The sequence below is a fragment of the Microtus pennsylvanicus genome, chromosome 6 (assembly GCF_037038515.1).
Source record: "Microtus pennsylvanicus isolate mMicPen1 chromosome 6, mMicPen1.hap1, whole genome shotgun sequence".
NCBI classification, from domain to species: Eukaryota; Metazoa; Chordata; class Mammalia; order Rodentia; family Cricetidae; genus Microtus; species Microtus pennsylvanicus.
In genome coordinates, this window is record NC_134584.1 from 28777406 (window position 1) to 28790099 (window position 12694).

General features: G+C 39.9%; 1 protein-coding gene across 2 annotated transcripts in view; it reads left to right on the forward strand.

The window, feature by feature from the left end:
* The window catches only part of Wdr70 (WD repeat domain 70), a 212197-nt gene that overhangs the window by 4087 nt on the left and 195416 nt on the right, over positions 1 to 12694 (forward strand). For both annotated transcript variants that reach the window (XM_075975932.1, XM_075975933.1), the window contains one exon: positions 11735 to 11855. In XM_075975932.1, coding sequence (XP_075832047.1) covers positions 11735 to 11855 — 121 coding nt within the window. The remainder of the gene's footprint in view (positions 1 to 11734; positions 11856 to 12694) is intronic.

Consider the following 12694-nt stretch of genomic DNA (forward strand, 5'->3'; position numbering starts at 1 on the left):
TTAAGAGGACTGGCTGCTTTTCCAGATGACCTGAGTTCAATTCCCAGTACCCACCTACATGGCTGCTGTGACTCCAGTCTCAGGGGATCTGATACGCTCTTATGGTCTCTGTAGATAGTAGGCACCTGTGGTTCACAGACATAGATGCAGGCTAAACATTCATGCACAAAATGTGTTTTCTGAGCAAACAAGGATTCACTGTTATTATAATTTATTGGAAACAGAATAGCAGTTTCTTTATTATCTCTCCTCCCGCCTCTGTCTGACTTTCGTTTCATTTTTTTCTTTCCTGCTTACAGGAAGGCTGGGCCAGAGGTGGCTGTCACCATTGCTTGTTGACCCAGACAGTGTAGAACATTGTGACATACACTGAATGTGGCTGCTGCTGTTGACTCCCTGCTTTAATGAGGTGTAGGACATACTTATTGAAGCCTTATTTCAGCCTGGCTTGATAGCGGGTGGCTGGCATTTCTAGGTACCACCTCTGGGTCTGCAGAGGACACTGGTGCTGTGCTTTCTTTGGATCTAACTCAGATCTCTCTTACACTAGAAGAAGGTCTGGAGTCTGGGAACAACTGCATTTAAATCAGTGCTGTGATGTCATGTTGATTTCTTGAGTCTTGTTTGTTTATTTTCTTGTTTTGTTTTGTTTTGTAGTTTTGAGACAGGGTTACACTCTGTCACCCTGGGTGACTGGAACTCCTTATGCAGACCAAGCTGGCTTTGACTTCTGCCAGCGTATCATCTACCTCATGCTGAGACTATAAGAATGAGCCACCAATCTCTTGATTATACCCCAAATTCAATTTTAATGAAGGAGATATGGGAATCTTACTGTGTTACCCTGGGTGGGCTTGAATTCCTGGGCCAAGTTATCCTTTGGTCTCAGCCTTCTGAGTAGCAGATATTACAGGAGTGCACCACTCAGCTCAGTTGTTGGTTTTGGATTTAAAATGATGGATTGTGGGGCTGGAGAGTGGCTCAGTGATTAAGAGCACTAGCTGATCTTCCAAGGCACCCGGGTGGAATTCCAGTACCTACTTGATGGCTCACAACTCTGAACTCCAATCCCTGGGATATGACGTCCTCTTCTGGCATCTGTGGAGACTGCACATATATGGTGCCCAATATACATGCAAGCAATTATTCATACACATAATAAATAAAATGCTCAAAAATTAAAATGGTGAATTATTTAGCAGTAAATATTTAGTATTTGTTTAGTGAACTTGAAACTATTATCTTTGGAAATAAGCCTTTTATGTGTGACGGAAAGGCAGCTATTCCTGCCCCCCTCCAGCAGGGTTTCTCTGTATAACAGCCCTAGCTGTCCCAGAACTTGCTCTGTAGGCCAGATTGGCCTCGAACTCACAGAGATCCACCTGTCTCTGCCTCCTGAGTGCTGGGATTGAAGACATGTGCCTCATCATGTAACATTTTTTTGAGACAGGTTCTCACAATTTATTCTTGGCTGTCTTTGTACTCGTCAGGTAGATGAAGCTGGCCTCAAATTTATAGAGATTTTCTGCATTTGTTTACTGGATGCTGGGATGAAAGGCATGTGCCATCACACCTCTTTTTTTTTTTTTTTTTTTTTTAAGACAGAGTCTTATTACATAGTCTGAAGCTTGGTATGTAGTCTAGACTGGCTTCTAACTTGCAGAGATCCCCCTACTTCTACTTCCCAAGTGGTGGAATTAAAGGCATGTGACGCCATGCCTTGTTGTTACTATTACTATTAGTTCTTTTTTTCTTCTTCTTTTTTTTTAAATATTTATTTATTTATTATGTATACACTATTCTGTCTGTGTGTATGCCTGCAGGCCAGAAGAGGGCACCAGACCCCATTACAGATGGTTGTGAGCCACCATGTGGTTGCTGGGAATTGAACTGAGGACCTTTGGAAGAGCAGGCAGTGCTCTTAACCTCTGAGCCATCTCTCCAGCCCCTTTTTTTCTTCTTTTTAAAGAAACTTCATTTTGAGAAATTTCAAAACCACAAGTATTACTATTTATATAAACTACTAAGGTTATTTATGGCTAGTGTTTTTTAAATTTTCCTTTCTAAATATTTTGAACTAAATCTTAGTCATGTTGTGTTATCAATAAATATCTTGCTCTTCCCTGTTCTCTCTGTATTTTTCTTTCCCTCTTCCCTTCCCTTTACCCTTCTCTCAATAAACTGCTCACTTAAAAAAAATAATTTTTAGTATCTTATCCCTCTTCCATTGCATGCCCGCCCCCAGTTGAACCCCAGTTCCTAGCATATGGTTAAGCAGCGAAGTAATCCTTGTTGATGGTTTTGTGTGTGTGTGTGTGTGTGTGTGTGTGTGTGTGTGTGTGTGTGTGTGTTTGAGACAGGGTTTCTCTGTGCAGCTTTGGAACCTGTCCTGGAACTCCCTTTGTACACCAGGCTGGCCTGAAACTCACAGATTCACTGGCCTCTGCATCCCGAGTGCTGGGATTAAAGGTGTGTGCTACCACTGCCCAGCCTTGTTCATGTTTTTTGAGACAGTCTTAAGTCTCATTAGGCTGGCCTCAAACTCTCAACCATCTTACGTTAGTCTTAGATTTGGGATCATGGGATGTACCATCATGTCTAATGGTATGTAAGTCTGTACCTACATGTAAAGCTAGACGGGGTAGCATGCATCTCTAATCCCAGTGCTCTTACAGTGAGCATGGACATGGAGACAGCAGAATCCTTGGAACCCGTGGACCAACTAGTCTGATATCCTCAGTGGTAAAAGAAAAGTACTCTACTTGACAACAAGGTAGAGGGCAAAGACTACTGAAGTTGATCTCCAGTCTTCATAAGCATGGGGGTGGGGGTGGGCAGAAAAAATGAACAACTCAGTACCTCCTAAAAGGATGAACTAAACTGTTTTTCCATCTCAATACTTGTAGTACCAGGATGTGTGAGAATTTCTCATTGGAGAGCAAATAGGCGATCTCTTGTCACCAGCTGAGTGTCCAGGAATTTAGTTCAGTTTTGATGTCATCTACCTAGAGAAGCCGTAGGATTTCTTCAGTTTCAGATGCTCGGCATCCATCTAGAATGTGTTCTTGTTTCTGGTCCCTGGGAAACTCTTATGCTGACTAAGAGTTGAGTAGTGGTTCTCAGCCTTCCTAACACTGCAACTCCTTAAGGCTCTTCATGGTGTGGTGACCCCCGGCCATGCAATTATTATGTTACTAACCTCATATCTGCAGTTTTTCTACTGTTGTGAATCATAATGTAAACATCTGCTATGCAGGATATCTGATAGGGGATCCAGAGGCTCCAGATGAACAGCCATGTGAAGTGATTCAGTGGGTTAGGTGGGTGCAGGAGGGGCGGGGGTTCCATACTTTCCCTTGCATACTCAGCAGGTTGAGATATATCAATTTAGTACTTTTCAGAAGGTTTTATAGATTGACTCCCTGTTCAGTGCACTTAGTTTCCCACAGTAGCGGGCTAGCTAGGGACTCTCCCTAACTCCAGTAAAGCCAATGATGGTGTGATCAAAAGTGGTCCTAGTAAGTAACAAAAGACAGTTCTGATCACTCAGGAAATCTTAAGGTTTTTAGGAACGTTAGGACAAAATATATTTTGTATTGTACTCCAATAAATCTGAAAAGGTCAATTTTAATGATGAAACAATAAAAGAAAAAAAAAACTACGAAAACCCCTTGCCTTCTGGGTGTATCTGGTAATACTTCAAACACAAGATTTTAGTATCTGTACTATCAGACAAATCTTGTGTTTAAGGATCTCATACAAAATCTTTGGTCAGCAGTTGTTATAGTTAAATAAGTTATGTAGTTCCTGGCAGTGTAGATTCTTAATACATATTTGAGGAGATGAAATTGAATTTAGGATTCAATTTAATAATTTAATAAAATAATTATCTATCCATTATTTATTTTTATGTAGCCCTGGCTGGCCTAGAGAATATACATAGCCTTGACCCTACTGTCTCTGCTTTTCATGTGCCAGCAGTACAGAGGTAGATATCTGGTTTTGTGTCGTACTGGGGGTGGAACCCAAGGCTTTGTGAAGCTCAACTACTGCTTTAATAATCAAATAACCCAAATACTGCTTTAATCATCAAATTTTTCTTATTTGGAGATAGTTTTAAATGGCTCAACCTGTTAGAACTTGACATTTAAAGTTGGAGAATCTAGGTTTAAAAAGCAGCTCCTCATTCCTCTTGAGGAAGACTGGATAGGATTTCCATTTTTGACCCTGTTAGGAGGGTATGATATCCTCAGCAAGTTCTTGGGTAGGCTAAACCATTGGACACAGTACCCTGTAAAGGACTGCTATGTATCCTTTTAATTTCTGTAAGCTTTTTTTCTGAAGCATGTATGCACACTATTTAAGGGGTTTTGAGGAATTAAAAGGCTTGTATATTAAAAAAAAGTTTGTGGATAAATTCACTGCGTAGAACTTTCTTGGCCTAGTACCACATCCTTGGTTTGACTCTGACTGTGGTTTCTGCTGATCTGATGTGAATCTTTATTGAACAATTCCTTGAAAAAGTAAACCAGGATTCTCTTTAGCTTTAGTATGCTGTTTGAAATGTTTATATATATACAGAAGTAATCACATTCTGTAGGAAATTATTCATTGTTAGCGGCGTAAGACATTATTTTTGTGTTCTCCCAACCTTGGCCATTAAATTATACTGAGATTATAAAATTAAAGCTGATATACAATTTCACTGACTTCAGAAAATGGTTTGTGTGTGTGTAGGTGGGGAGGGCAGGATGATTTGTAGGAGTTGTTTCTACATCGTGTAGGACATGGGGGTTGTACTTGGGTCAACAGGCTTGGCAGCAGGTGTTTTTCTTCTTTTCTTTTTCTTTCTTTTTTTTTTTTATTTAAAGATTTATTTATTATGTATATAGTTCTGCCTGCACGTATCCCTGCTGGCCCGAAGAGGGCACTAGATCTTTTTATAGATGGTTGTGAGCCACCATGTGGTTGCTGGGAGTTGAACACAGGATCTCTGGAAGAGCAGCCAGTGCTCATAACCACTGAGCCATCTCTCCACCCTCTAACAGGTGCTTTTATAAACGGTTAACTTTCTGGCCCTAACTCTTTTCTAAAAATGGACAATTGTAATATGCGTCATGATTCGTATGGTTGATATTGAAGTCTTTCCTTTGTTATTGAAATCAGACTTAAAGGAGAAAGTCAAGCTTGATGTGTGACTGAGGATGGCTTTGAATTCCTGATCTTTCTGGCTTCACTTCCCTTCCCCTGTGATTATAGATGTGGGTCACCATGCCTGGCTTTGAATATGATTTCAGTGGGTGTTTTAATGTCTGAGAAGAGAAAATACTGAAGAAAGATTTAGAAACTAAGACTTTTTTTGAACCTCAACAATTTTTTTTCTCTAGTTAAATCCTACATCTTCCCCTGATCTAGATTTTGTCTTACCTTTGCCTAGAATTATTCATACCTTTGTTCTGTCAGTACTTTAGAAATATCACAAGCTTAATATTTTCTATGTTTTGAGGCTAAATCTCTTTACTTTTGTTTGCTTTCATAATTAGAATGCCCAGCTTTGTCCATAATAGCTATATTGTCAGTATTTAATGTGATTAATATTTTTAAATGTTAACATCTAATTTTGTTTTCTTAGTGTTTTGTTATTAAATAGATTAAACTTAGTGATTCTTCATGACACGGGAAGCTAGTAAGATAAATAAACAAGTGAGACATTTTCACATTTAATTCCTATGGGTATATCACATTAGAATATTCAGACTCATATTCTTAGTAATTTTGTTGTCTTGACTTTTGTTTTTATTTTGAAACAAGGTCTCTGTAGTTAAGGTTCCCCTGGAACTCGCTGTGTGTGTAGCTGAAGCCGGCCTTAGGCCCATAGTAATCCTTTTCCTGCCTGTGGAGGGCGGAGATAACGAGCACAAACCACGATGCCTGCCTTACCTGATATTTACTTTCTTTCTAGTTAAGTGGTTACCCAGTGGTTGACTGAAGTTTTTAGGTTCTAGATTACTTTCATTTGACTCTATTATTTAGATTAATTATCTATTATTTAGATAAATAGGCTGTCAATTTAAAGTTGCATAAAATATGATGTATTAGAGAAATGGTTACCCAAAAGTGACATCAAGACTCTTGGAAGAAAAAAATGTGTGTGGAGGAGGCTGGCTTTGTAAAGGCAAGGCGTCTTTAGAGCTTTCACTGTGCTTGGTTTATATTGGGTAAAAATGCCAGGGCAGGGACAGTCTGTGGAATTCTATTTAGTTTGGTTTCTCATCAGCCCATAATGAAAACACTAATTTATTTTTTTGCTCTACAGTTTCTTCCTTGAATCCCCATTTTTTCCCATTTGATCTAATGAAGCAATAGATTAGCATAAAACATCCCTCAATTGAAATGGTGAAGTTTTGGCAGTAAAAACAAAAGTTAACCTTTCTTTTTTGTTTGTTTGTTTCTTGAAATGGGATCTCACTATATAATGCTGTCTGACCTGACTTTGTAGATTGTGCTGGGCTTGGACTCAAAGAGATCCTGCCTCCTGTGAATTGGGATTAAAAGCATGCACCACCAGGCCTGGCAAAAGTTGGAAAAAAAAAAGAATAAAATGTTTCACAAGACTGAGACTAGTAATTTGTCCTTATCACTGTTGGGAAATTCTGGTAGTGGGTGGTCAGCAAGTGGTGAAGGTTGTCCCTGACCAGCCTTTGAAGAGATGCATGCTCACTATAAAATAAGGTAGGGATGCTTGTCAGTTAATCTTACAGCCGCTTGGAGTCTGATCACATCAAAGAAGGATCCAGTTGTCAGCCCACATCTCATTTTGCTGCTGAGGCAACTAATGTTTCTATTAAGTGGGCAAGTTTATGCCTTGGAGTTTTCACCTGGAAAGTGGGACAATTTTCTTTAGAGATTGTTACAAAAGTTGATTTGTAGGAAAGTTTTAAAAGCACCTTGCACTCTGTAAGCTCCATCCATGCTTTGACTTTCATTTGCGGTAAGGTAGGGCTGATGGCAGCATGCTTTTGGCTTCTTGCAGAGACATCATAGAAGACCCAATTAAGAATGACTCATGTAAAGAAAAGTTCAGTATCTCTTAGAATAAGAATTCTAGCATGGGGCCTTTGTCTTCTGAGTCCTGGTATGAGGGCCATGAAGCTGCCCTCCCTTTTCTGTTTCTCCTCGGATTACTGTCTTCATGACCCCAAACTGTCAGAATTTTGAATTGTCAAACACAGATGAGCACATGATAGTCATGGGGAACTGTTTTGAATATCTGTTTGGGAATAAAAAATGTATACCTAATACGTATAATATTGTATAGCAAGTCACTTCCAAAATTGGCCATTGAAAGAGCAATCCATTTTTTAAAATTTATTTATTTTACACGCATTGGTGTTTTTGCCTTCATATATGTCTGTGTGAGGGTGTTGGATCCCGTGGAACTGGAGTCACAGACGGTTGTGAGCTGCCATGTGGGTGCTGGGAATTGGACCCTGGACTTTTGGAAGTGCAGCCAGTGCTCTTAACTGCTGAGCCATCTCTCCAGCCCTGAGCAATGCATTTAACATAGAATGGAGCTATGCCTTCGTTGGGTGAGGAGGGGCCAAGCATGACCAGAAGCATGATGTCATCCTACTTGCAGAAAAAAAAGAATGGCTTCCTCAACAAGGATAAAGGGATTTCATAGGCAACTAATGATTTCTGTCTTTCTCTAGTATCCTGATTAGGAACAGAATATGCTCTAAAACCCATGAGGGAGTCAGAGTTTAGAGAACAAATGTCCCCATCTTCCAGCAGGAGGAAAGATGGACAAAGAGGATGGGGATGAAGCTGCCCTACTCCTTAAACTGACCCCTAAGCTTCTGTTCTTTATCTTGTCCAGCCACATTCACCATCAGAATACTGACTCATGGCCACACTGTTCAGTGGAGAGCACAGAAAGACCATTATTTGCCTTGCTTCTTCCTTGAGAGTTCTTACCTGAAAGACTAGTTTCTTTTAAATATTGCTGCTATCTCTTTGTTCCTTGTCTTCTATGACCCAAAGAATATAATACTCTTTTTGTTTTGGTTTTTTGAGACCGGGTCTCGCTTTGTTGCACAGGCTGGCCTTGAGCTCTTGACAGTCCTCCTGCTTCTGCCTCCCAAGCCCTGGGATTTTAAGTATAGGCAAATACTCTCAGCTTTATTGCTTAAAGAGAAAAAAAAGTTAGATTATTGGGACGGTAGCAAATGAAAGTATAACTAGTCATATAATTCCCTTGCTACCTATGTGCCTTTCCCAGTTGCCAAGTGAGATTAGCAGAGGAAAAATTCTTTTGTATAACTTTTCTGTGTCTAAAAGCAAACCAACTAACCCCTTATTGTAAGACTTAGTATAGTTGGGCATTCCTCATGATTTTGGTGTTCTGGTAAAGGGAATTCAGAAATGAGTGAGTTCTTCCAGCCTAAAACACTGAGAAGGGAGTTACCCAACATTTCACTTCTCAATATGTTGTCTGTCTTTTTACATAGTGCATTTGTGTTTCACAAAATTTGCTTAGCGTATCTATATTCTCCATCTCTATTCGCAGTAGTATGTAATACTACTACCATGTTGTTTCATCAATATGAATGAAGAGGAAAATAGAGATTCGTTCTAACAGTCTATTGATAATTTTCCCTCTTTCCTATAATATCCTATAGTATAAATGCTCTTCACTCTTTTTTTGCCTGTATTTAATACTGTATTGAGATGCTTTATTTAATTAATTTTGTTTAATTTTTTTCTCTCTGTTGGTCATTTAGGTTGATAATAATCTTTTCCTGTGTATAAAGTTGTGATAAAATACAACAAACATTTGTCATCTGAAACTGTTTGTCTTGATTTGATACTGGATCTTTTTGTATAGCTCAGGCTGATCTTGAACTTGTAGTTCTTCTGTCTTGGGAGTATTGAAAGTATAGGTATACATCACCATGCCTGGCCAGCTTAACCATTTAAAAAAAATTGGTGTGTCTCTCTGTGTGTGTTTGTATATGCACGTGGAAGCCAGAGGTGAAATTAGATGTCTTCTTTTATCAATCTCTATTTATTTATTATTATTATTTGACACAGGGTCTCTTTTTAGCCATGACTGTGCTGGTATATGCTATGTAGACCAGGCTAACTTGGAACTCACAGAGATTCAGCTATCTCTGCCTCCCAAAGGCTGGGTTAAAGGTGTGTGCTCCCTCTCCCCCAGCTCCTCTCAGAGAGCCTCTGTCCCCGAATTGGAGCTGGCTGGTCAGGGAGCTCTAGGGATGAGCTTGTGTCCACTTTCCCAGCACAGAGACTATAGTGCACTTGCCTGAGCTCAGCGTTAAAAGCCATGGGTGTTGGGATTCACATTCAGAGCCTCTTACTTGCAGGGCAGCACTTTACTAACTGAGGACTCTTTCCAGCGCCTTAACTATTAACACTTTGTTTTTCATTTTTCAAGGCAGAGTTCTCTGCATAGTCCTGACTGTCCTAAAGCTCACTCTGTAGACCAGGCTGACCTAGATCTCAGAGATCCTCCTGCCTCTGCTGGGATTAAAGATGTGCACCACCCAGCTCTATTAAAACCTTTTTTTAAAATATGTATTTATTTATTATGTATACAATATTCTGTCTGTGTGCCTGAAGGCCAGAAGAGGGTGCCAGACCTCTTTCTTTACAGATGGTTGTGAGCCACCATGTGGTTGCTGGGAATTGAACTCAGAACCTTTGGAAGAGCAGGCAATGCTCTTAACCACTGAGCCATCTCTCCAGCCCTCTATTAAAACCTTTAAAATCACTTTTATATATTTGGTTATTTACTTACTTATTGATTGATTGGTTGTGTGTTTAGGGGGGCAGTAGGTATAGGCCACTGCACAAAGATGACAACTTGCAGGTGTTGGGTCTTGGCTATTGAACTGAGGTGGTCAGGCTTGGCAACAGCATCTTTATCTGCTGAGCCATCTGTCCCCTTTTTAATTGTATAATATCGAATAGCTGTAGCCACAGTCCATCTCTGAAACTCTATTCATCCTATAAAACTGAAACTTTTTATCATTAAATAATGATTTCTTGGGCTGGAGAGATGGCTCAGCGGTTAAGAGCACTGCCTGTTTTTCCAAAGGTCCTGAGTTCAATTCCTAGCAACCACATGGTGGCTCACAACCATCTGTAATGAGGTCTGGTCAGCAGGCATACACACAGACAGAATACTGTATACATAATAAATAAATATTTAAAAATTAATGATTTCTTATTCTTCTTTAGCTCCTGCCAACTAATTATCCTATTTTCTGTTTGATTTATGACTGTTGTAGGTTATTTTGTACATCATATGCTAATGCATTGGTATATTCAGTGTTTATCTTTTTCTGTGACTTGTTTAATTCATTTAGAATAGACTCTTTGGCATTCATCCATTGCAGAATACCCTTCCTTTTTAAAACTGAATTATACTTTATTGTATAGATATATACCACATTTTGCTTACCCATTCATCTGTACATGAACAATTTGCTTTACTATTTTAGATAGATTTAGGTTTTTGGAGTAATGCTGCTATGATTTTGGGTGAACAACTACCTCTGAAAAATTCTGTTTTCAAAACCAAATAGGGTGGCACATGACTATAATTCATGACCGTAAGGCTGAGAGATATACTGATAATCAGAGGCCAGCCTGGTCTACACAGCAAGCTTCAGACCAGCCAGGACTGCTTAGTCAAATCTTGTCTCAAAAGAACCAAAACCAGGGCTGGAGAGATGGCTCAGCCGTTAAAGGCTGGGCTCATAACCAAAAAGAACCAAAACCAAAAGAAACTACAAGAGAATAAATACTCTTGGACTCTCTTTTCAGTTTCTCCTACACCTAGCAGTAGAATTGCTATGTTACATTGTAACTCTGTTTAACTTTTCTCATGGTGGCTTTGTCATAGGCTGTTTAGTTGTTGCTGTTATTGATAATGTAGTGGTCACTTTTTATAAAAAAGTACTTTTTATTATTTTTAATTGTGTGTGTCTGTGTGTGGGTATGTTTGTGTGAGATGCAGATCTTTTATAGGCTAGATTCGTCAGTTTCCCCTGAAGCTGGAGTGACTGTCATGTGTTGCCTGGTGTGCCTGCTGGGAACCTGTGTTCTTTGCAAGAGCTCTCACTATGGAGCCCTGGCTAGAGTTCTCTTTCTGTAGACCAGGGTTGCCTCAAACACAGAGAGATCCCCCTGCCTCCTTCTCCCTAGTTTTGGGGTTAAAGGTGTGTGCCGCCACACCTCCTTTACTGCTGCACCATCTAACTAGCCCTGATTTTATTTTGTTGAGGCAGGGTCTCATGAAACCCAGACTGCTGACACTGAACTCCTGCGTCCACCTCCCAGGTGTTGAGTGTACAGGTGTGTGCCATCACAGCTGGTGATGTGCGCTGAGGAGGGTCCCAGGTGCTGAGTGTACAAGTGTGTGCCATCACAGCTGGTGATGTGCGCTGAGGAGGGTCCCAGGTGCTGAGTGTACAGGTGTGTGCTATCACAGCTGGTGATATGCGCTGAGGAGGGCCCCAGGTGCTGAGTGTACAGGTAGGTATGTGCTGTCACACCTGGTGATGTGCGCTGAGGGGGGGGCCAGGCTGTGAGCCTGTTGCTTTCTTAGCACTCTCGTCATATTTTTTTCTGTGGCTTAATTTTCAGCCTAATATTGATAAACTCCAAAGTCTAACTGTTGGAAATTATTTTTACTTTTAATCTTCAGAAGCAAGAGAAAAAGAGGAAGAAATGAACAGAGAAAAAGAATTAAGGAAACACATTGAAGATGTGGAACCAGCATCATCAAGCTCAAGCACAGTCAGAGAGCACCCAAAGCCAGCATCCAGGTGCCTGAATGTCTCTAAAGGCTTCTCTTCTCCTAAACTCTCTTTTTCTAGACATTCCTAGTCTAATTTAGGCAATACTCCACTTATTCATTCCTTCATTCATACTGTTTCTCCACTCCGGACAGTTGTGTACTGCTAGGCTGTGAAAATGCTGGGAGTCAGCTCTGGAATCCGAAAATTAACAACAGCAACAACAACATCTAACTTTGTGTCATAAACAAAAATGAAAAAAATCATACCCTTTTGAATAACTATTTGCCATTATTTATAGAGTTTTAGGAGAAAAATATACTTGTTCCATGTATTTTGTTTAAATAGAAGCCTAGTTATTTGCTATTTTAGAATTTATTTTTGGTTCATCTTTGTGATTACATCATAGAATCAAATACGTTTCCAAGATTTTATCTAGGGATGTTCCAGCATTTATGATTTGGTGATCATTTTCATTTTCGTATCTTGAGGGTGGGCTCAATGTTTTTGAGATGAAACTTCTGTATGTTTCTAGTTTCCAAACTAGCTGGAATTGACAGTATGTGCCTCTGTGACATACTTAGCACTATTTTTTAGTGCACAGTTTTGGAAAGGCTGTACTTGTGAACAAGTAATGGCTGTTCATGCTAGGTGAATGCTTTCCTTTTTTTTTTTTTGAGACAGGGTTTCTCTGTAGCTTTAGAGCCTTTCCTGGAATTTACAGGCTGGTCTCGGACTCACAGAGATCTGCCTGCCTCTGCTTCTCGAGTGCTGGGATTAAAGGCATGTGCCACCGCCGTCCAGCTGAATGCTCTACTTTTGAGTTGTGATTCCAGCTCTTGTTTTTTTTTTTTTATTTTCGAGACAGA